Source organism: Tribolium madens, unplaced genomic scaffold (assembly GCF_015345945.1).
Source record: "Tribolium madens isolate multiple individuals breed KSU strain unplaced genomic scaffold, Tmad_KSU_1.1 Scaffold_97;HRSCAF=244;Tcas5.2_LG3a, whole genome shotgun sequence".
In the NCBI taxonomy this organism is placed as follows: Eukaryota; Metazoa; Arthropoda; class Insecta; order Coleoptera; family Tenebrionidae; genus Tribolium; species Tribolium madens.
Genome location: NW_025401069.1, coordinates 2,102,128 through 2,127,188, shown reverse-complemented (window position 1 = coordinate 2,127,188; position 25,061 = coordinate 2,102,128). Strand labels below are relative to the sequence as shown.

General features: G+C 33.2%; 1 protein-coding gene across 3 annotated transcripts in view; it reads right to left on the bottom strand.

Annotated features, from left to right (window-relative positions):
• LOC123014089 (limbic system-associated membrane protein) overlaps window positions 1–25,061 on the bottom strand; it is a 183,597-nt gene that overhangs the window by 86,408 nt on the left and 72,128 nt on the right. The window contains exon 1 of one of the 3 annotated variants that reach the window (XM_044412970.1): window positions 1,783–1,875. The exons of the other annotated variants lie outside the window; for them this stretch is intronic. Within the exon in view, the coding sequence (XP_044268905.1) occupies window positions 1,783–1,846 (64 nt within the window). The 5' untranslated portion in view covers window positions 1,847–1,875. Of the gene's footprint in view, window positions 1–1,782; window positions 1,876–25,061 lie in introns of those variants that run through there. 3 annotated transcript variants of the gene reach the window in all.

Genomic DNA, 25,061 nt, shown 5'->3' with positions numbered 1-25,061 from the left:
AACAAATCAGTTGATTACTAAATTAATTTTAACAAAACGCGGATTGAATTCGTAATGTTGAGGCTTTGAAATTAAAGCACATGATCGAAATAATAAATAATTATTTGAGTTTTCATATTTTCCGCAACTACTGTGCACAGTGTTATTGTGAATTAACATTCTCTGAGCCCTGTATTGATTCTTTTTAACAATTATTACTTTGAATGGAAAGCCGTCGAAGTGTTAATGGAGTTTGAGTTCCGAACAAACAATAAATCAGTAATTACATTTTCAGTTTTTAATTCGTTGTTTCTGCAAAATCTTAAAAACTGTTTGTTGAATGTTTGATACCAGTCGAGGTTTAAAATCAAATGGGTCATTACTTTTGAACGCCTAGGCTCATAAAATTTGTTACATTTTTAAACATCACAACTGACTTCAATAATGCTTAACTTGTGGTAAATTATATGATATAAATTGCTTGGTGAGGCTTGTAAACTCTTTATTATCAATAAGAAAAAGCAATCTTTTACCTTTTAGCACGGCTTGAACGGCACAATTTTCAGATTAATACTTGCTTTTAAACGCAAACTGCTTCATAAGTAAGGTTTATATCTATTTTAACGTTTCGGTGAGTTTAACAGCCGAATTAAATTTCCTGTAAAAGCTGCTCTCTAAAAACTGAAGGACTGCCAGCTTGCTTTCTAATTTGCAAAATTTTTAATATTGTGAAGGGTGTTTTTAGCAAAAATTTAATTCAGCATTCTCTCAGTTATTGAAAAAATACGTTCATCCAATTTGACCTAAATTAAATTTATGAGAGTCCAAAATTAAACAAAACTTTTTTAATTGAACTCCAATTGAAATGCAATTTCTTCAAAAAATTTAGTAGCAATTTCTGTAAAATATTTTTTTAATTTATTTGCAGCACTGCATCTATTTGTGCAAACTATCTAAATTTATGCTAGATGTTGTTGCATCGAAAATCCAATAATCCCCAATTTCTGATTAATAATTATTATTGTTATCTATTAATGGCAATAAATTATTTCCGTTCTGGTCATGCATCACGAATCGCTGATGTAACTAATATTTCAGTGCGTTAATCTTTAATTATTAGTAAAGTTTATATGTTACTCGTGTACCAAATTGCTGTAATTAGTGTAACGTCTTCTGCCCGCTTAAATATCGCTTCACATAGTTGCACTATCGATCCGTAGCACCGCAACACCCTTGCTTTTATAATCTTGAGCCAAAATGAAGAGGTCGATCCTTGCAATGTAACAATTTGAGAGCGATGTGAAATGGGCTGCCTAATTGGCACTGCTGACCTAATTAAATGTTCCGTGAGCTTACGAAATGATGGCAGATCTTGCACTATTTGGGATTTAGCTCTGAACGTTCAGATAACTCGTTTAGTGTTGTGTGGGTGGTGAAAAAGAAACGGTTGTGTTTTTACACAAGAGGGATGTATCGCTTAACCCAATTCTTAACGAGTAAGTGAAAAAATAATGGACGATGATAAAAACAGCACCGAGGCTTGATTGCGTCTCTGGACTAGTTTACCTAATCGATAGATTGGCTGTTAAAATAGTTTGCTCAAAAAATGTCTCCTCAAAGGGTTATAAATTTATTCGCCAAAATTAATAGCATAGCGCTCAAATAGGTCGTAATTTTAACAAAAACATTAATGCAGTAATTTAGCGGAAGCCATTAAGCCCCATTACTAAGCTTCAGGAATTTATTAAACAGTTAGTTAACCAGAAATTTTCCTCTTGAATACAACAAAACGGTATTGTTAACCTGCTTCCCTAATAAAAAAAATCGCTTGGTTGGGTTGTTCAAACAGATTCTCGGCAAATATCATCCGTATTTGCCAAAATTTCTCCTAGCCGATCTAGAGCAACCATTTGATATTATTATTTCCGATTTAATCGTTGGTCCTAGTAGATTAGCTGTGCTTAAGTAAATACTGTCGTCGAGGACAATTATTTGCGACAATACATGCGAAGCTCCCCGGACAAGGAAGCTGGAACGGAAATACGAGTTCTTGCGTCAAGTGGAGCTTGTAGCCGCACGAGTGCCCTTGTGTTGTCAACTAGGACCAACAAGGACTCGCTTCGACCAACTCCTTGTCGACATAAACTTACACGAGGCTAAGTTCAATCAACAACCCAAGATATGCAATTCAATGCACCAGTTATCGGCGGTTCCACCGAATTCGTCTCCTGGAACACAATAGGATTAAAGGAAATTAATCCTGTCATAATCCCATTGAGCTAGACAAACAAACTTAATTCAAAACTTATTTAGATACAAAGTTGTTTAATTCAGAGTGATCCCAAGTAAAGAGTGTGGTTCCACCTCCACTTGGCCAAGAGCACGTAAGACATTTAATACTTAAGACACTAATACATCTTCAGCAATAAAGCACTTAACGTAGATTTAGTCGCCTAAGCCTACAGGAAATAAATGTCCACTAAGCAGATCAACAGTTTTATTCTTGAAAAATTAAATTGACAAATTTTCAATAATTTCATTTCTTTCTCTGCAATGAAGAGAAATTGCAAAGTGATTATTATTGCACCCGTTGCAAAGAAAATATCTGTGGCATTATAATTAGATCTTAGAACATCCGCGATTTCTCTCGGAGCGGCTCAAAGCAAGGAAAAACAATTTTCTCAATTGACCTGGTTGGGGGTAAACAAGATCAATGTCTTTAAATTAAATCTTTTAATGTATCCCACAACAATGAGTTTGCATACAGATTTTCGTGGAACTGTTTGAACAGTAAGTGAATTGCCTTTCCCTCGGGAAATTCGTGGCAACTTTCATTAAATAAAGGAAACGGCGATAAAGTCACAATTAATTTCGTTTAAATTGAGACTACAATCACACACATCATCGTTACATATTTGTAATAAATTATAAATATGATGATGGTCCCAAACTTGTTTAGTGATGATTAAATTGAATGAATTATGCAAATTTACGTAAACTAAATTGATTAACTGGCAATTAAAATATTTGCACTTAATTCACGTTTAAAACAGCGATTGAAGATAATTAAAATTTACAAAGAATTGCAAATGATTGAGTCACAGAGAGATTTGTCTGCGTTTTTGTTGTCGCATGTCGTGCTGCATATCTGAATTTAAATTTTGAATTTTTATATCAAAATGACAATTTAGGAGTAATAAAGAGATGATTTATGTATGTGAAAAAGTGGTGACAGCTTCAAATGGAATATATCAAGCGAGGGAGAATAGCATTTAGAAAATCGCTCCCTTAACCTACATTCGAAAGCCACTCTCTTAGAATTAACAACTAAAATGGAAATTTCCTATATCTGGTTACTGGGAAAGTAATCTGCTTTGCAACAATCAATTAACGTTTGTTAAAATTTACTGTTTGGCGCTGATTCATTAATTTAGGTCAACAGATTCAAAAAACAAAAACAACAAATAATGGTCAATAAATAATAGTGTATTTTCATTTAAAGCCAAAAACAACATTGAAAATTAAACACTTTGATGCCATACAATCGCATTTTATCTATCCTACATTTCTTTTTATGTAATTATCTACATTTAATCTTTATAATACTCGGATATAAACGTGACAATTAAGCTATAGATTTAGATGAGATTAGAAATTACAGTAAGCGGCTTTACAAACACTCATTTAATAATAGCACGCAAGAATGAAGCAGAAATTACAACAGACTGTCTTGCTTTTCCATTCTCTTCAAAATTATAAGAGGTCTTTGAAATATTTTAACGTCCCACAACTAAAACACTTAAAGCAAAGGGCAAAAAGGAGTAAACAGCATCATCTTAGGTAGCTCATTTCATTACTTTACTTTCTTAGAGTTAATTGGAACAATTAGTGGAAATTTTATGATCTAAGGTCAATTTAACTTTCCATTTCATTTTGTAAGTATTCTTAATTAAATGTAAAAAATATTCTAGTGGAATAGTGAAAATTCGATGCATTAGATATAAAAATATGACAATACTTCTTGGAACAAAGTTGCACAGTTTATTGTAATCTGTCATCTATTTATATTGATCCATAGTCAATCCCAGTTGTTCACAATAAATTATTCAAATTTGGTCAAAGTCATATTTTTTAAAATAATAAGATAATTATGGTTTAGGGCGTTATTTTATAAGCCAACTTGTATTATGAAGTTTAAATAAATTTCAAATACACAATTCTTTATTTGTTATTATTTGACAAAACCGTGTTTAAAAATAAATTTAAAAAGTATTTCCTTTTCGGCAACAAAAATTCGATCTAAATCTAAGTATCAAAAGGATACTACAAAATGTAAAAGTAAATTATTGAGAATTAAATAGATAAATTTTTATAAAATTTCGTACAAATATACGTTTTAGAAATTAAACTAAGAAGTATAAATTGAGCCCACTCCCAACCGAAATGCTATGAAATTAAATCATCAATATTAAATCAACTTGGTTTTGGCGATAGTTCGTAGATAATTTCTTTTTTCTTTAATCCTTATTCGGGTAAACTAATTGTCAAAAGAAAAGAAAAAATGCAAACTCTGTACAAAATCGTCATCTAAAAAGTGAGACAAGTAATTTAAAGCTTGAATCAGCTGTATATAAAGCTTTTTTTGGTATTGTGATATTATAATACAGCGTCGTAAGCTCGTGTGAAAAAAGCGCGTAGAGCGGCTTAAAGTCCAGATTGAATTTCAGCAAGAGTCTGTTTCACCTCACATCCCGCAACCAATCCTTATATTCTTTATTCCGTCCGCAAGCCACAAATAAACTGACCTTTTCCAAATAAGATCAAGGCAATGTGGGGTCGGTATCGCACTGTTAAAACTTGGGTTCGATTCGTAAATTTCAATTGGCGAGACCATCAGCCCAGCTGCGGGCCCTTCTTTTCCCTTATCTCTATCCAAGCAATGTTTCTCGCACGAACCGCCCTCAAACGGAGCTTTATGTAGCGAAACAACGGTGAGAGAAACTTCCAAATTTCGGCGTCGCTACGTAATATGTTTGGTGTTTTCGTTAATCTCTTGATACGGGTCGAAGTCGAGTGTTCAAAAGAAAAGAAAGAAATTTTCAACGGCGATCTCGTAAAAAATGGATTCGCTTGACAGCGACAATCCTAATTTATAAAGTTTTAATGAAGAAGACGCTTTCGCTGAATTAAACATTTTCTCTTAAGTTGTATCAGGATCGAACGCCAAAAATCATTACTCGGATTTGGAAGCTTTACGCTGAAAGAAACGTAAACGGACAATTCAAGAGTGATTTATTCATGAAACACACTAAATCTATCTGGTTCAGTATAGGCAATTTTGAACTTGTTTATTTCTAATAAATTGATCACTAAGCAAGTTTGCACGCACAGGTGAACTATTCGAGGACATTAGATAACAAATTCCTCTCGTCACAAGAGCTTTGTAGTTGACTGTATTGAGAGTTTAAAGCAATTCATAGAGACCAGTATGCTATTTAGATCTATTAAAAGTACTTTACATAATAAATGAACTAAACATTTTTAGAGATTGTCGCTTAAACCGTAAAGTACGAAATAATTTCATCAAAGGAACATTTCAGGCCTCGTTTTAGCAAAATCAAGCGTAATTTTGAAAAAATAATATAAAACTATTCTCAAAGGAGCAATAGTTAGCAGACTGTGTGTCCCTCCATTTCTAAATTATGACTGGCCTAACCCCATTAATTTAGCTGGTAATTAGAATATCATTAACTACGGTCCATGAATATTGAGCAGCAAACTGGTAACTGCTACTTACAGCGGTTTAATGCAACTGAGCTCCGGCCATTTCCCACAGCTCTAATAAAACCCTATAGAAAATGTTCACAACGTCCGAGAGGACCCCATAATTTCTAATGGCCTAATCGAAACATCCTCACTTTCCCACCCTGAACATCCTATTGCTTTCAATTAATTGTAACAGAACAATTTATCACGTAATAAAAAATGCAACGAGAAAATTCTGATGTTTTATGCTTATCCACCCTCAAGGTGATTAGATATACAGACCAGTTAGTTAATAATTGAGCAAAGATATGTCTTCCGCAAGGAAAATACAAAGTCAATGTCGAAGGTGGAACCGTAATGAATTGAAAGTACCCTCTAAGTATCGATATATACTTAAGGTTGAAGTGGGGTTGTCAGAAACAAGGATTCTCGATTAGACGCTCCCCCAAAAGCGGCGCTTTTCCGGCAGCCGCCCCCGTCGACATCTGTATTCTCACAAACACCTCGCCAGCATTCGTTGCCATAAACATGCGAGCGAGTTAAAAATTCAGACGCTCTTATACCTACTCAATGTTTCAAAGGGACCCCTAATGCGGTAATTTCGTAATACCACGCCCAAAATTTTGAGTGCGGTGGCTTAAATTGAACGTTTTATTTTAGGACACATATTTCCATTGCCGGCTTTTACGTGATTTGCCCAACTGGACGAGTTCATAAAGCGAAATTGGGGCTCAATGCGGATTGTAGAACTGGATGTGTCTCCGACAAAATCATCAAAATTGATGACAAATCGTTGTCCGTTTAAAAAAAATACAAAATACTTTTTTCTAAGCAAAGATAAATATATCCAGTTTTATACCGAAATTTATCACCTCCTTGCTCATTCATAACAATTATCATTATAAGTATAATTATGAATTTTTTCACATAAATGGGTAATTATTTTATGAAAGATTTTTCAACGAATTGGTAAAGTCCCTTATTGACTTTTACATATGAGTTAAGTTTTAATATTCAAAGTTTTTAGTAATTACTGATAGACTAAAAGTTGTTTTTAGAACAGCAATTTAATAATCTCTTAGAAATTAAAACATAAAACCAAATGTTCCATATACAGGGTATTTCACGAGTGATAATGAGCCTGACCAAATTTGAACTGCAGCCAGCAATACATTTGCATAGGCTTCATGGATTTTGATTATGAATTTTAAAATTAATAAAACATAGTTATCGCGTGACTGACACAAAGAAATTGACAAGACTGGAAACACAATTTTTAAGGTTATTGTCTATATACCATTGGAAAACACTTTCAAGCCTTTTTGGAGCTTTTCTATACAGGCAACATTGTCTTTACAAAAGAAGTATTTTTTCCAAATTCGTCATAAATGAAAAAAAAATTTGCTAATGTCAGTTTTGACATGGTTGTGACAAATAAAATTATCGAAGCAAAGCTATCGTGGATTCATAATTCGGTTTTTCAAACAATGCGATATCTAAAATATCCACGTTAACTTTGCAAATGTATTGTGGGTTGTATTTTCAATTCCGTCAGGCTCATTATCACTCGTGAAATACCCTGTATATGGGGCATCGGTTACGCGCACTTGATAAATCGCGACTTGAAATTAATTAAAACTGACGATATTTCATATACCTAATTAATTATTGATAGGGTATAATTTGAAAATTTTTCTAATTTTTTTGGATAATAAATGAGTCCGTAACAGTTTTTTGTGTTTTATGAATACTTTCTGTTAATTTACCTATTTAATTTACCTATCTAGTTTTTATACTAAATGAATCTGTACCTGTCAAACTTTGATATCACAATTTCAAATTTTGACTTGGTTAGCCAAATAATCGCTTTTTTATGTAAACACAAACCAGACCCGTGATTTATGACCAAATGGTATAATTTGCCAACAAAAGAATAATTTACTGGTAGCCGACCGCTTTAAAGGGTCTTTTTGTTGTAAACCTTGGAATCTTACCCCAATTGCAGTTCCGCATTGTCACCTAAATTTACGATGGCACAAGTAGCAGGTCATAAATAAAAATAATTTTCAAAGATGAAAAATTGGGTTTAATTCAAAATCTAATTGGAATTTTTTTTCAGATTTTGTAAACAATTGTAGGAAGTGAATCTGCGTAGGTCTGTATAAAAATTAGAATTAAAGTTTTTGGGAGAAAATTGCTTTTTATTTTTTTTTTTGGCTTTGTAAACGAAAAATTACCAAAAAATTAGAGAATGTACTTTACTAATGCCCAGGTAAGTGCGAAAAAATTCAACAATTTTATGTAATTAGAAGTAGGGATTTTCTTTCTGGGCGTAACGGATGCCGCACCCGGTACAGTGTGTCCCCGGATAGGTGAAACGACTACATAGTAAAAGATAAAAAATCGTTGCTTTAAATTTTTACTTTTAGGAGTTAGCCCTGCTTGGTTAAAAACTAATTTCTAATATAATTTTAGTTTTTGAAAAATAAAGTTTGCTTTGGAAATTTTCAAAAAACTTAATACGACAAAAATTATTAAGAAAAGTTGATTAGTATCTACGTGCCTAAAAAAATGCACCACTCAAAAGGAATAAAATTAGAAGGTCAAAATAACTACTTAGTAGGAGTCGATGATAAAAAATTCAAAGTGAAGCACCCTCTCACTTCGTTTATTTGAGGGTTTCTTTGCAAAAGATAGGCATTTACTATTTATCGGTAATTTCTTCTAACGCAGTGTAAAACTGTGTTTTCTGTGAAAACATAAAGTATTGAGGATGCCTAGAATTGCGAGAAGATAGAGTTTTCAACAATGTCTGATATCAAAAGAGGACGAATTGTTGACACACGTCGGTGCTGCGAGTATGGACAGCAAGGCCTGAAGAAGGCGTCCAACATCGTCGACCAGGAAGTAGACGCCTTGAGATAACAAATGAGCGTAAAGATCGAGGTCTTCGTCAATTGGCGGTAAGGAATAAGATTCGCCCTTCGGCTGCAATTGAAATGGTCTGGGTTAAAGACCTAAGACAATTGCTCTCCAGTCGAACTTTGGTTCGATTGAGTCATTTGGGTTTCATTCATATCGACTATGGCGACGCCTTCCACTAACAGCCCAACACAAGGCAGCCAGACTTCAGTATTGTCAAGAAAGAAAGCACTGGGTCAGTGAATGGAATTAAATCATGTTCAGTGACGAGTCACAATTTTATCTGTGGCAAAATGACCGTCAAGTAATGGTGAGAAGTTTCCGCAGAGAAAAGCTCAATATAAAGTCTGTTTTTTCTTTAAATGGAAATTAGTCAAGATTTTGGTGATAAAATTGGTAGCAGCTTGTCTCCATAGCCACAAATTTTGTTTGCTCTTTGTTTTTGTCCCTAGAAATTTTGCTAAAAAATTATGGTTGTTTTCAAATTGAGATGTTGTCAAAATTTTGACTTTTATGAATCTTGTGTGCCTTGCTCTTTAAAAGCGCTATAATTGAATACCTGAGGACAGACATCATTACCTAAGGTCTAAAGACAGAATTCAGTGCTAATAATTTGAATAGAAACAAAACGTAAGTACAATGTTGTGGACAAAAATAAGGTTCTTGCTCCAAAAACTTTGAAGAAAAAGGATGTATATACAGAAAAAAGTTATTTAGCAAAAGATACAAGTAGGTATTATGATGATTGGCACTAAAGTTTGTGTAATTAATTGAAATAAGCGCAAAGTCGATACATTCATCCCTAAAAAATGATGCACAAGACACTAATTTCATTTCCTTCTTTCCGAGGTTCTTTCTGATTCATGTTTATTTTGTATTCGTGTCAATTTTTTGTTAAAAATTGAGAATGTTTAGCAAACCTGTATTACAAATTGCGTCTACATTTTAACGGGCCCTCTTTCTAACTTCCTGCTTGCGAACTATACGTTTTCGAATTTCTAAAAACTGTTAGGGGTACCAAATTTGTTCTTTTTTGGTGTTTCGTCTCTAAATTTTCTTAGACGACTTTTTGTCTTGACGTTTAATGACATTCTTTTCAAATTAATTCAAAAAACCGGAACTGCCAACTTCTTTCATTAAAATTACCATCAATGAATTTACTAGTGGTGCCAATGTTAGGACTGTTTGGCATTTCCATTTAAAAAAAAACAGACTTTACAATTTGCTGGCGTAACGCCAGGTGTCATGGTTTGGGGTTCAATTGGTATTGTATTCAGGTCTTCTTTAGTCTTTATCGTTATATCGACGAGATTTTAAGACCTGTTCTTTTATCTTTATTAAATGAACACCCTGGAGTAGTTTTCAACAATATAACGACAAACTCATATATCGTACGGATTTGTGAAAACTTTCTACAAGAAGCAGAAGTAAAAGTTCTTTCTTGACCTGTGCGTTTTCCGGATATAAATCCTACAGAACATGTGTGGGATATCATAGGTTGGCGTTTAAGGAGATTTTGACCACAAGCAAACACCTTGGTACAGTTGCGTCGTCATGTGCAGCAAGCTTGGGATAAGATACGGGAAAAATATTGATCATTTTATTCGGAGCATGCCTCGGCGACTTAGGGAGTGTGTTGTAACGCATTAATTTTTTTTTTCAAAACTAAATCAGTTAATGCTTTATTTAGGGAAAGTGTACTGAAAAAATTTTAGCTTTGTAACTTGACTCCTTGGTGGTGAAATTTGGTTTAGGGATTTAAATGTTAATTCTAAACAAATTTTCTTAATAATTTCTTATCGTATTTGCCACATTTGCCTCTACAAAAACATGTTTTTTAAAAATTTCCTAAACATATTTGTTTTTTCAAAACTAAAATTATGTTAGAAATTAATCGTTAACCAAGCAGGACTGAACCCCACAAAATAAAAATTTAAATCGCGAATTTTTTATTTTACAACAATCGTTTCACCTTTCCGTAGACTCAGTGCATATAAATGTTTCAAGTTAATTAACTCTTAACACAAGTATAACATTTTTTTTATTTTTCGACATTAGTTTTAAAGTTTATATTGTTCTTTTTTCAAGAGTAACAGAAATTGTATTCTTGTAATTTTTTTAGTTTTTGCGTCATAAATTTTTAAAAAAAGCAAAACATCAAATACGTCAAATTTAAAAATTAAAAAAAAACTTTTTTCACAAACACCTGTATATTTGAAAATAATTTAACCTGCTGCTGAAGCTTAGTAGATATCTATGATTTCTGTATATAAATTTATAAATATTTTTGCATTTACTTTAATAGACTTTGTTTAATTACGGCATTTTGTTTAATTAAGTATTACGAGAATAATATTTTCTTTAATAAATAAGTTTGAATAATTTTTTTCATTATTCAGGGAGCGTCTTAACAAATACGAGTAAACCTAGAGAATGATAGATTATGCCAAGCAATAACTAATAGTAAAAAAATATATAGTAGAAGTCTCTTAATTACCGAGATATACCGTATTAAAAACACGCCTGTCAATGGCTAAGTAAATCGATTATCTTTATTTAGGTGGAATTAAGTGGTTTCTTTTAACGACATGTGACAAAAATACAAAATGTTTCACATTTTTTTACTCACTATTATTGATCATAACTTTTCATTTTCTAAGTTTATGAGTATATGTTAAGACTTATCTACCCTGTATAAGTTTTAAAAATTAAAAAAATTGGTAATATGCAATAATATAAGAATCAAATCGGTAATATTCAATAAAGCGAGAGTATGACTTTTTTAAGCTTTTGAATAAATTTAATTTTTTCATTTTAATCAGTTTTGAATTTTATCCACCGCCTGCAATCTTGGTCAGTGGCCATAATTCCGGAGCAAGAGTGGAAAGTAAACATTCCGTAAAATTCAATAACTTCCTATACGCGCTACTAATATTCATTTTTGGTTCATAATAAAAGTTTAATGGCGGCTCTTTCATGCTGAAATGAAGCGCTGCTTGTGAGCGGGGCCGGGGGCGTCGTCCCCTCCTCGTCCATGGAACCTTGGAAATCCCCGTAGCGCGCGTCTTGGTCCCATTACAGGATGTAGACTTTGATTATTCTAGCCGTAATTGCGGCCGCTTTGTCCTTTGAGAGTCGAGCCTATTGTCCGGCCTCCAGCGGCGGCGACGGCGTCTCTCGCTCTCTTTCCAACTCGCACAAATCGTTACTCGTTTGCGCCCGCCGCCGCCACGTTTTTTCACTCCATTTCCCGGACAGGAAGGGATTTTTTGAGAAACTTTCAATTGTCTACTTCTTACGGCCATTGGCTGGGCTCAATAGGAATATTACGTATTAAGTGTACCTTGCCTTGGCCATCAAAATTTGAGCGCGGAAACCACCCAATTGCGGCGCTCTTTTGTGTAATTCTCCATTCAAGAGAGATTCTCAACCTTCTATTATATTATATGATTACATGCTAAGAATACATTTTCAAAGAATTAAACTGGTATTAAGGACGGGATTGCGTCAAAAAATCCTCGAGATTAATCTCCAGACAAATTTGATTTTTTAGCGAAAAATTTCAATTTAAAAATACATTTTTTGTGAATGACTAAACAAAAGCACGTCCGCTTTAAATCTTTCATTTTACTGGTGTAAATCCAAAGAGAGCACCTATTAATGTGCCCAAGATCAAAGCTAAAATTGAGAATAATGTCGAATGGAGTACGACTCCAACTCTCGATTTTTCTTCCAGGCCTAATCCTCTTCAATTCCTCCTCTTCCTTTAAACTCACGTTCATTGTAATTTATTTTTACGGCTGTACGCACCCAAAACCAAAGTCACTACGAAAACCAAAATTCATGAACATAATTTTGTCGTTGAACAAATATTACTCATAATTTTTAGAATCTCGAAAAAAATCATTTGTTTTTGGATAATTTTTGAATGTTTGAAGACCGCCACTTTTGTACCGAAAGTCTACAAGCGAGAAATTAAAATAATATAGACATTTAATTTCGCAGAGCTCGAGTCTGCTTGTTAGCCGAGAAACTTCTTAAGAAACCACCTCACGTGCCCAATTTGTCAGTGTGGCACAAGCAGAAAAATAGAACTTATTAATTTTTATCTTGCCGGATCCGAATTACGTTTGGTTTCACGAAAAAAAAAAAGAGTACAATTTATAAAAACCATTAAAACATCGTATTTAATCCGAGAGAGTCTATAAATTTCTCGTTAACGTAATTGCTCTGCGCTATATTTCCCTGATTTATTCTAAGCCTGCCACATCGGGTTAACTGCAACAGACCTCATGAACAAACATTAACTTTACTTCCGCACTTGTACACTATATTATAGCCAAATACGACTTCCTGATGGTGCACTAATTCAAACTTGAGTAAATTAAACTTGAAGCTCTAGAAAGCGCGAATAAAACGTTAAAAAATCTACGAATAAATGTTGCGCCACACAACTCCAATTTCCAATTCCAGACTCTTTAATTCCTAATAAGCTGCAGACCAGTGCTCGACTGTAAATCTCGACGTTATGGCTGTCTTTTTTCAATTCTGGGCAGAAATGGCAGTTTTGGCAACAATAACTACAGGGTGACCCAGTGGTGCGTGTATTCTCAACAACTTTTTTTCTATCGTAATTATCGACATGATTTTTTTTTAAGGATAGATACAACAATGAGACACATTATAGAAATATTTTTATTCATATACAGGCTGTCCCAAATAAGATACACAACACCAATTTTTTATTACATTTCTGACTTCGCCACTAAATTGTCAATATAACGCACCTTGGTCTCTTAAAATTACCTGCAATAGTTTTTGACTTATGCCAGTTTATGTATCACTATTACATCTTACATAGACCCACAAAAAAAGTCATAACTTCAAAATTATTCAAGATAATTTAACCAACTTTTTTTGAGCGTGCACGAACCCCTGGGTCACCCTGTATAAATGTGGATACTTTAGGGTGACAGTGGGTTGATGAAGAGTCAACTTAGACCTTAATTAGAGTTAATTATGAGACGCTGTTTATAAATCTTGAGATGTGTGCCTAATATTAGGATATTCCTTTAACAGAATTTACATCCGAATCATTCCATACTATTCAAGACAGTATCAGGATTCAATCCAAAACACGTAGGTACGTATTTCTGTCAGAATTATAAAGTAATTTCATCCATTTCCGTTGTTTGATACATAATTAACCACTATTGTAACAAAATGCTTTGACACTAATAAGTTTAGTTAACACGTCCTAACAACTGACTCTAATGAATAGTAATCAACCGTGAATATGCAAACAAAAATCGGCTTCCACCATTTGGAGATATTTTCAATTTTCAATTAACTAAAATGTTTGTTGGCTCACCGTGACATATTGCTGATGAGATATGTTGATGTGTTGGTGGTAGTAGAAATCGCGGTGAGCTACGTGTAAACACCGGAAGCGAACTGTGTTCATTATATTGCATTCATTCTACCTCTCAGTGGTAATATTGCACTCCGAGTGCACAAAACGATAATAGGTGAAGTTCAATATTCCTGCATTAATCGAGATTGATAGCTCAAGTATTCAACTTTTTTAATTTAGTGAGAATCATTCGTTTTAGTGGAGAACTGATTTAAAGGGCGATGCTTCCCTCGATTTAACATTTCAACTTTATGAAAAAATCTGACGAATTAATGCTTGCTCAACAAGTTGTATTCCACACAAGCAGTTTCTTAATTAAGCCAAATATACTTCGCATTAAAAAAATGCTCACGCTGCCATCAGTGTTGCAATTTCAGTGATAAGCATTATAATTAGCAGAATGAGTCACGAGGCTAATTTTCCGCAACATTGCACATTTAATTTGTTTTAAGGCGTCGTCAGGTCGCTCTGCTTTTTCTTTTCAAATATTTGCATTTAATCTCATTAAGGGCCCTTGTTCTCTTTTGTAAACAAAAATCAAACTAGGCACAGTGGTCCCATAAAAGAACAAGTGTCAGAGTGCAGAAACTCGGCACTAACAACACGAACTCCTCCAGGGTCCAGCATGCCATAATTTCATTTAGCTAATGAAGCCAAGCCGGTAAATACATTATTATATGCAAATGGAGTTCACTAAGCTAAATAATCCCAGTTAGCAAGTGACTGCGTTGTAGCGCATTTCTATAATATTGCATTTCAATGTTGCAACACACAAAATTATTATTTTTGTGTTGATTAGTTTAGATAATTAGGTTTAGGGGCTATTAGATAAGTGGTACAGAGTGACGTATGACATTTATTGCAAGCCATAAATTAAGCGAGGGTTAATTAAAATAATATAGTATTGGGTTGGGGAACATTTAACCTTAAACAGTCATCCCTACATCTACATTTCGTAAATTTAATAACACCATAAAGCATCAGCTCGACTTGATTTATTTCGTAACTCGAGTAAAGATTGCCAGTTTTGCATTAATTCCACAGGGAATCCAAGAAAAAGAAATAAAAGAAACTCGCAGACATTTACATTTTAATTAAGGTTTTTATGCCGTCTATTAATTAACTACAATTATAATTAAATTCCTGCAAAATCGACAAAAAGAAAAAAATATTACAATATTCAAAGCGATGCATACAAATTGATTTATTACTAAACCACGCTTTTGACCTTTACCCCAAAATTATTTTTTTTCTTACCTACGGTAAACACGGAATAAATTGATTACATTTTATGCCACATGTAGTATAATGATTATTTAATATGTTACAAATTACTTTCCGTATGCATAGTCTAAAAAAATTCCATTTAGATTTACAGCAAAGTTCACATGGGAAATAATTCCGTTTTTCCGTCGTCCCAAAAACGTGCTTGTAATCAACCCTTTTACCTCCTATCAGCGCCAAGAAAAAGACATCAAGTGTTTTTTGTCTATGTTTGACTTGGTTTAACATAACAAGGGTTCGCTCCGTGTCGAAGAGTAGCGCAAAGCCTCTGCACAAACAGCAAATTCTGAAGACAAATACAATACAAACACCGGCTTAACATATCTTGACGTGACGTGTGCGCTCTCTATTTCTCAAGATGAGACGCTGACATCTATCAGGTATGTACAACCTTTAGAAAAAAATAACAGGCAAATCATTTTCAAAAAAATTGGAAACGCACAAATTGTGTTAATTGGAGAAAATTTGGTTACCCTGTCGTGCTTTGGGGACGTTAAACTGAAACGCCAAGACGTCGTTATTTTTTTGTCCTAACGAGTTTGGCAATAAAATGTGTTAAACAGAGGTTCGAGCGAAATTAATTATATTTATTTTTCATATTTTAGCATATATATCAGAAGTGGGGCATTTGAAAGACCACGCTTTGGGGTCTACTTTGTTATCGATTGAATCAGTTTTATTAAGCCCGCCATCAGATGCAAGTTTTTAATGGCCAAACATACAAAGCTCGCGATGTTATCTAGAGGTATTTATTATGGCCTGTATAGATCTCTCCCTTGAGATATCGACCATATTTGATTGTATTTAAAATAGAATTGCTTCATTTAAACCTGAAATAAAGCGCTCTGAAACGTTTTCTTCCGGTCTTACGACGCGCAAACCGGAATAATATACCGGAGTGGAAATTCGGTTAAAAATGCGAGCAAATATTATAAAAGATAGTATAAGTTGTGACTTGTTCCGGCTACTAGCATTTTTATCCTGAGCTTTGCACGCGTGGATTTTAATTCCATTTCATAAATAAGTACGAAATTAATTACCAAGATAAGCTCTGCTTCGTTTCCCTTTTATACCAATTTATGTTATTAACGTTCTCTGTCAGGGAAAATAATTAGATATGCGCTTGTCCGACATGAATTCTATGTTTGTTGCTAATAACTAATCATCCTTGGAAGCCCTAATCAGAACAATGGCCCATTTGTCAAAGGGTCAAAAGTACGCTGTTGCATGTCGCTCGTTTTTCACAGATTAATTTCACTCGGGGCCTTCTGTGTATACATTATTATTACGTAATTACTCGATCCCTATCTCCGAAATGTGTACTTATCAAACATTTAAAATTTATTTTTGAAATTAACGCGTAGGCTTTGAAACATGCGTCGGCGGACGCGAAATAATTAAAAAATAAACGTTTGTTTACATATTTATGGAAAAATCTGCCAGATTTTCGCCAAAATCCGGGCATTTTTTCAGCTGTCAAGATTACAATCGTACAAGTCGTAATATGGAAATTTCACAACGTGATATGCAAAACGGGTACTAACGAACGATGTGTGTTTTTATGCGAGTAAAAGCGATTATTGAGAAGCACCATTACTGAAAACTATGTCGCTTTCTTACCTTTGTAATTTATTGAAATAAATGCGGAACTCGTATCAAGATAGAAAGAAATAAATTATTCATAAAAATACGCATGTGCGTACAAATACAAATCAATCGTGCACTTACTTTAATATGTACCACATTATTGCATTTACCTTAATCCGAGACAAAGTCCCAACACGAAACAAAACTAACTAAATAAATCAGAAATTTGAGTGTGTTGTGGTTTCAAATAATTAAGTTTTTGCTTGTTTTAATACTCCCAATTTAGATGCTTATTTAATAGACTAAGTAAAGACTAAGCCCATAAGCTTTCTTGCAAACAAAATTTCACAACTTTTTGCAAGGATTTGCAACTGCAGTATGCAGTTTCGTACTTTGTTGAAATCCTTTGTTAAACACGCTAACTTTATCTCATTATTTATCGTGTTTTTGTTGCACATCAAAAACTGATTGACAATTTAGTTTTGAAAAGCTCAAACCTTTGTTAATGGTTGTTATCCATGATTCTTAAACTGGGTCTGCCATAAAAAAATCACTTTTTCCCTGTTGTAGCATTATCACCGTCGTAATTTCAGTCAGATAACGTACCCATCGCTCTAAATTTAATGGCGTGCAGTTTCATTTATTCTGGCTAGTGGCGGCCTTTTTTCCGCGCGAAGATCTCGTTATTTCGGATCGCGATTAAATCAGGCGCTGTTCGATGCATCACAAATAATCATTTTTAATCTAGTTCTCGTCCCATCAAAATTAATTCAATTACAAAAAGAGTACGTTTCCAAATTCACATCTACTCGGAAAGTTTTTTTGCGAGCGGAGAATGGACACGATCGAGAGCTGAACTTCATTAAAACTCAACAACACTATCAACAATCATTGTCGGATTGCGATATTTCATATTTGGTATTCAACCGAGTGTGCTTTAATATTTACCAAGTTGTCCATTCCAATTCGCTGAAGCGGGAGGGGATTTTGAACGCCCGTTGTACACGATCAAGCTTGCTCTTAAAGAAATCATACTATTACTCGTAGAATGAGATTCGTTTAAAAAGTTTTAGACAATAATATGGAGACACAAATACATTTCATTAATCATACCGTTTCAGGATTACACGGAGTAATTAAAGAGTCAAATTTTAATGATTTCAGTGGCGTCAATTCGAGTACACACGTATACAGGGTGATTCTTTTAGGGCCTACATTAGAAACTTTTTAACTTCTAATGCAGATAGGAATTAAAAATTTTTGTACACAACCTAGTTCGACCAGTCTGAGTTGAACTAAATTATTTTCAAAATGGATGAACTTCCGGAACTACGAGAAATTGGTGCCAACTTTGAAATTTTAAATGCTACAACTACCTATATTTATTGCATTTTTGAATTCTCTTCTTCAAACTGAATAAAATGTACCTAGTTGTCATAGTTTATGACATAATTATGTAAATTTTTTGGTCAAAATTTTCATTTGCAGAGGTTCATTCAAAACATCACCCTTTTCGATATGTAGTTTTTTTGCATTTGATAACCAAAGGTTCAAAAAGTTTCTACAATTTTCAAAATTGTCTAATTGCAAAAAACAGGTTGTCTTTAATTTTTAAAGTTAATCACATAGGCCTTAAAAATTATAAGCTTTTTGAACCTTTGGTTATCAAATGCAAAAAAAAACTATTTACTTATCGAAAAGGGTGATGTTTTGAATAAACCCCTGCAAATAAAAATTTTGACTAAAAAATTGACGTATGTCAAAAACTATGACAGAGAAGTACTAACAACTAGGTACATTTTACTCAATTTGAAGAGGAGAATTCAAAAATGCAATAAAAATAAGTGGTTACCACTTAGGCGCCAATTTCTCGTACTTCCGCAAGTTCAGCCATTTTGAAAATAATTTAATTAAATTTAGACTGGTCGATTTGGGTTGTGTACAAAATTTCAAATTGATATCTGCATTAGAAGTTAAAAGGTTTCTAATGTAGGCCGTAAAAAAATCACCCTGTATAATAAAGATAATGAAATAATTTAATTTAAACATTATTTAAATTTTCAAAATGAATTATGGCATATGCCTTTTACGACTTAGCACTATCTGTTTTAATAAACATGACACTGCTGGTGGTATAATTAGTGAAAACTAGTCCTCGTAATTAATGCACTTATGCACTTGTAGACAGATAATTTTATAGCTGTGAACCAGTTTAATCATGTTATAGCTCCACTGCTGTTTTATTATCAATTTCAGGTAGGTTAACTACTGTTAACTAATGTTATCCCATCTGAGTGCCTGATAATGTTATTTGTGTGAAAATTATTATAGCTTTTGGTGGGGTTATTATATCAACAAAATGCATTTTTCCGTTTTATTTCATCAAAGCATTTTTCTGTATAAACGAGCAGTCTGTTTCATGAGTTTTTAGGAATTTTGGGTAGCTTTGAAACGCTCTAATAATCAAAAATCACAATTGAGTTTCATACATAAATACAGGGTGCGCCAGAACTCGCGCCCCAGAGAAAAATTTCAAGTAAGATAAGATACCAGAAACATGGAAAAAATATTTAAAAAATTTATCTGTCAAAATAATTTGACATTTATTTTTTGACATTTGACATTTTTTTATGTCTATTTAATGATACTGATGATCTTGTATATGTTTTTTTTTTTTGCAATTATGTAGTAAAGACACAAAAATTGTGCCACTAAAAGCCATAAATAACATTGAACAGAGTTACAATTTAGGATACAGCTTCTTTGTTTCCTCTTGTAATAGCTTGTAGCAAATAAAATTGGAAAATTATTTTTACAACAGAAATATATAGAGTCAAAGTGCAAAATTTAAACTCTCATAATTTCGTAATTTTTATAGATAAAAATACTTTATATGGCATTTTTCTCTGGAGCGCGAGTTCTGGCGCACCTCTATATAAAATAAATAAATATGACAAATGTTGGTTTCTTCAAACTTACCTGTCTGCAAAGCCGGGCTGACCTCAGAAGTTTTAATTTTTTGTATATGAGTTTATTAGAATTTATACACACGAATGAGAAAGAAACCTCACAAAATCAACATTATAATTTGAAATAAAAGATGAAATTGAATAAATAAAAATATAGGCAAAAAGCAAAAATAAAGAAACGTTGAAGATTGTATAAGCTTGTAAAGTTTTGAGATAAAGAAAAAAATAAGAAATTTAGAATTAGAGGAACAGAAGAATAATTTTGAAGAAAGAAAAATTTCTAATATTCTTCCTTCGTGAAAAGCTCTTTTGCTTAATACGCAAAAATTTACTTTTCTACTAAATATACTACTATGGCTACTAAAAAAATAAAGTTAAAGCATGAAAATGTTTTGAAAAAGAAAAGCAAAGAATCTATTTTAAATTTTTTCCTGAAATGTGTAAATTTTGTCTTTTAAAAGTTCAAACCTTGATGAAAATTATTCCATAATTATTGCTAATTAATTTACTTGTTTTGGCTATGTGAGGCACTGGTAAATCGCCCATGTTACCCTATCATCGGGATTGCTCTGTTTATAAATTCTAGTGCTTCACAATAATTAAAATTAGTTTTTTTGATAATCTAAATATTTAGTAATTTTATGTTTTCTCGTAAAATTGTACCAAATACTGATTTTACTGACATTTTTATTATTAAATAAAAAATAAGAGTAAATCCAAAATCCAAAAAGAACTAACAAATCAAATGTTCTCGCGATTTTGTTCATAAAGCTGCAACATTTTTAACAATTATATAACAAGATCTATTTGTTTAGCTTGCAAATAATTTCTAAACTTGTCATCATCTGCTGATGTAAAAATATACGGCAGTTGTTTGCACAATCGATTCTCGTTAAAATATGTAGTGCTTTTGCTAGGGACAAAACGCTTCACTTTAACACACCGCGTCTATTGTATGATGAACCTCTAGTCCATAACATGTGGAAGAGTTGTACAAACATTCCGACCACCTCAATTTAGCCGCTATTAAGTCAATTAAGTCTGTTTAATCAGCGAAGCAGTAATGGTAGCTGGTAACACTGGAAATTGTTTAATGACCGATGTTGACTACAATGTAAGCATCGACTTTTGTGTTATTCATCACGACTTATCCGTTTTGAAACGATTTATTGATCCATACGTCAAATTATGTCTATATTTTCATGTTTGATTTTCATGAATAAACAGAAATAAATTGAAGCTTGATTGTGTTAGGGCGGTGAGGCAATAATCTGAAGACCCCTCGCTTATTAAATACATATAAATTTCTGTTTGCCTCTTCTAAAGCAGTTGCAAACGCAAATATTTCATTCCAATAATAAACTCCCATTACGAGTATCTATTCGTTAGAATTTACGATGCACTGCGGAGCAGTTCCGCCGGAAAATTGGCGACATAACCGATCATTTTCTGAAGAATGTGGACGTGAGAATCTTAAATTGACTTAAAGTTGCGAGGCGCGATTTGACACGCAGTGATATTTCTTTTTATTTACGCTACAAATTACACTTACCACAAATATTTTAACCGGCCAACTTACCTGGAACAAAAATGCACATAAATAAATATAATGGTCACGGAAGTTTGATATTTTTATTTATTTATTTTCTGTTTATCCCTTCTGTTTCCAGTCACATCACAATAAGCGCTGTTTTGCCGACAAGAAAACAAACTACACATTCCAGGCGGCATCCCCATTGCTTTTAGCATTATCTCATGAAAAATGATGTTTCGGTCTCCCTTACCATCGGTTATTAGCATCGAACTGTGCCAGAAAAGCTTACAAGTAGTACAAGCTTTGGCGTAACGATCGCCTTAAAATAATAAGTGGTCATTTATAACAAGAATGATTCGTGAATTTACGAAATAAATACAGGGATATATTTTAAACATGCTTTCGTTTATCGCCCGAATTTATAGTATGGGGACTCAAATGGAATGACGGCATTATTTATGTGCCACTAACACGATACTTAAAGTCACGTTAGCATTTTTTCGCGATGTTTTTTATGTAAATTCATTATGAAAAAATTGCTTTTGTGCTAAGTATTGTTGTTATCCATTTATTTTCTTTTATCGGTCTTTTCGTAACAGGAATCTTGGTAGCCGATCGGAATTCAGGTGACAAATAATTAAAACTGCTTCAATAAGGAGTTCAGAATAGGATTGGGATCTGATGGATTTTATATTGTGAGAATGGAGAGAGTAAAATGGCCAAAGTTTATGTTTTGTAGTAAAATTTGAATACAGCATTATGCTAATGCTTGATGCGATCCCTCCCAGTTATTTTTATAAGCCGATCAAAAATAACACATTTTTCCCATTTTATGGCAACTTCATAAGCACCGCTCAAAGCTTCTCGGAGATAAATGTGCTTATTAATTATCTCTTCACCCTTGCAAACTCGCCGAAAATCTGCAAATAAACACGAAGCATTTTCTGTTTTCCGAAAAAATCATTTCGGTGCAGTGAGTTACAATCGAATTGAAATAATGATCCTCGTTCAAAGACTGGAAACGTTGTTCTGACCGATTGGTCCAATTATCCAAGAACACAAAAGCTTTAGATCTCCTTCTGAAATATTTCAAGAAATTGATATTCACCCTGTCTCACCTCACAATGCCCGCCGTAGTACATTTTTGTATTAATGCTTTCACATTTTATGTTGGACGGAATTTACGGATGTATGTTCTCCTCAATTTTATTCGCGCTTTTTCACTACGACAATAAATTTTGCCCACTGTAAATGTCAAACATAAACAATTTTCTTTGCAAAATGACGACGCTCCGTGTCTAACATGAGGCATGAAGTCATCGAAATAAATTGATCATTTTCTTTTATGCTACACCGTTCATTTTTATCAACATTTTCTGATTAGTTCATATTGATTAGTTCATATTGATGGAATAATGTAAACAATTACATCTAAAACATGATATTACTAGAAGCTATTACTTCCGAACATTAGTTTAATGAAAATCTTTTGACAAACGATTTTTATTTTAAAAGTTCCAACAATACAGTGAAAAATGATTCTAAATCAGTGACTTCAACACAAATGTAACCTTTCATAATTATTAACCGTACTATTTTTGTAGTGTAATTAAGTAAAAATCTTCCGGGTTGTTTCCGAACAAAACCCACCAAATCTTTGTCAGTGTTAATTGAATTATGACTTCATCTAGGAATAATTAATTCGCAACAGACTTATTTTACGATCCGGTTTCTAGCCTGTTATCTCTTATCACTGACCGAAAATTAATCTTGTGTCTGGAAGTAATGACTGCTTCCTAATAAAATGTCCATTTGTTTTAGACACTAAGCAGGATGTCCCGAATTAATTTTACTAAAAAAAAATTAAATATGGTTTTGACAGACAATTAAAAAAATGAGAAAAATATAATAAGCATAAGTGGTAGTATATTTAAAAGGCATTTCTTCTCCATTTTTTATTAAAAACAAAATTTAATAGAAATTTGTGCCCATGACAATAATAATTAATTTTTTATTCTTGTGTTGTTTAATTTGGTGGGTAAGAAATGGAAAAATTTAATTTCCCGTTGTTTGTCAGATATAAAGCGTTTTCAATTATTTTGTAGTAGTGTTTTGCAATTGTCGTAAAATAATTTTTCATAAAAATGTAAAAAAATGGAAATAATTTGGCAAACCACTAATGTAGGTTTCATTTCATTTCACTTACAATTATTTTAAATCTACCTGTGCATTAAATTTTTAATAAACAGTAACAAATATAACATTGCTTTATCTAAGAAACGATACAAATAAATATTATAATTATTTTTAAAACTAACGAATTTCCGTCAATTTGTTATAACTGATTTTATCTGTCTCTGACGCACTGGTTTCAAAGCTTTAATATTTTTGTGACAAAATAGAACTTTCCTTACTGTTTTAAAGGAGTTGAATTTAAACCACAAACAGACTTTTCCAATTTATTTAATAGCACTATCAATTTTCGCATGACAGTGTCATCCCCGGTTTCTACGAAAAATACGCATCTATCTTAGACAATAATTTTCCTCGCTACAATAGATATTAATCAAAATTTTCCTACATCTTAACCTAGTGATTGTTCAAACTGCAATAACACCGTAATCAGTCAAAAATGCAAAGACCGTGACACCTCACTCTGTGCAAAATGAACAATTACTTTCAACGTCAATTCATTATTATAATTTTATTCATGTCATAGATGATCGAGAGCACGATATTTAGGTACAAGCCACAGGAGCGTATAAACGCCCATCGAGCGCTAGAAATATTTGTGATGCTCTAAGCGGTTCGTTAAATATCCATAATTTATCATAATTTACTGCAATTTAATGCATGTGTCAGAGCTTATTTCATATATCACTGCCCGTCGCATCTGCTACCCCGACGCTTGACGCTTCTTTTTCTTTCCTACAAAACGCCAGATAACGTTATTTTCCTCATACATGACTTGCGTGAAATTATTCGGTATAACTGTCAGACGGAGCTTCGTTTACGCAAAGGAAGAGATGACGGCCGGAAAACACGGACGGTGACCAACAAAAGATATGCGGGTACATGGGCAGATAATGGGCTCATGGGAGACGCCCTCCTGGGTCCTATCAGCAAGAGATGATTCTCGAGCACAGACTCCCGCTGATTGTTTTCTCAATCAGATTCATGATAATGATTCATTATGTTGGCACAGACTTTTATCAAAAAGTAAAACAAAGAAGTAATTATTTAGCTCACGCGCTGGTAATGACAGTTATTGACCATCCTTCTAAAATAAATTTCTTGCTAATGAATATGGACTTTAATGTCTATTAAATTTAGATAACATGGTCTTTAGAATAAATAGGGTGGAGACCTTAACATAAGGTGATGACGTAGACTGACACAAACACGCCATGTCCCTAATTACTTTCACAAGAAAAATACTTTAGCTTCTACCTAATTAATAATTAAGAACGTCAATGCAACTTTATTTGACGTGTAATGCCTGAAAAAATGCATTTTGTGCTTTGGTTTTCACCTAGTTGCCTATGTAAAACGATGTACAGGGTACTGCATTTTGGATGTCTGAATAGGGAATCTCCGAAATTAAGAG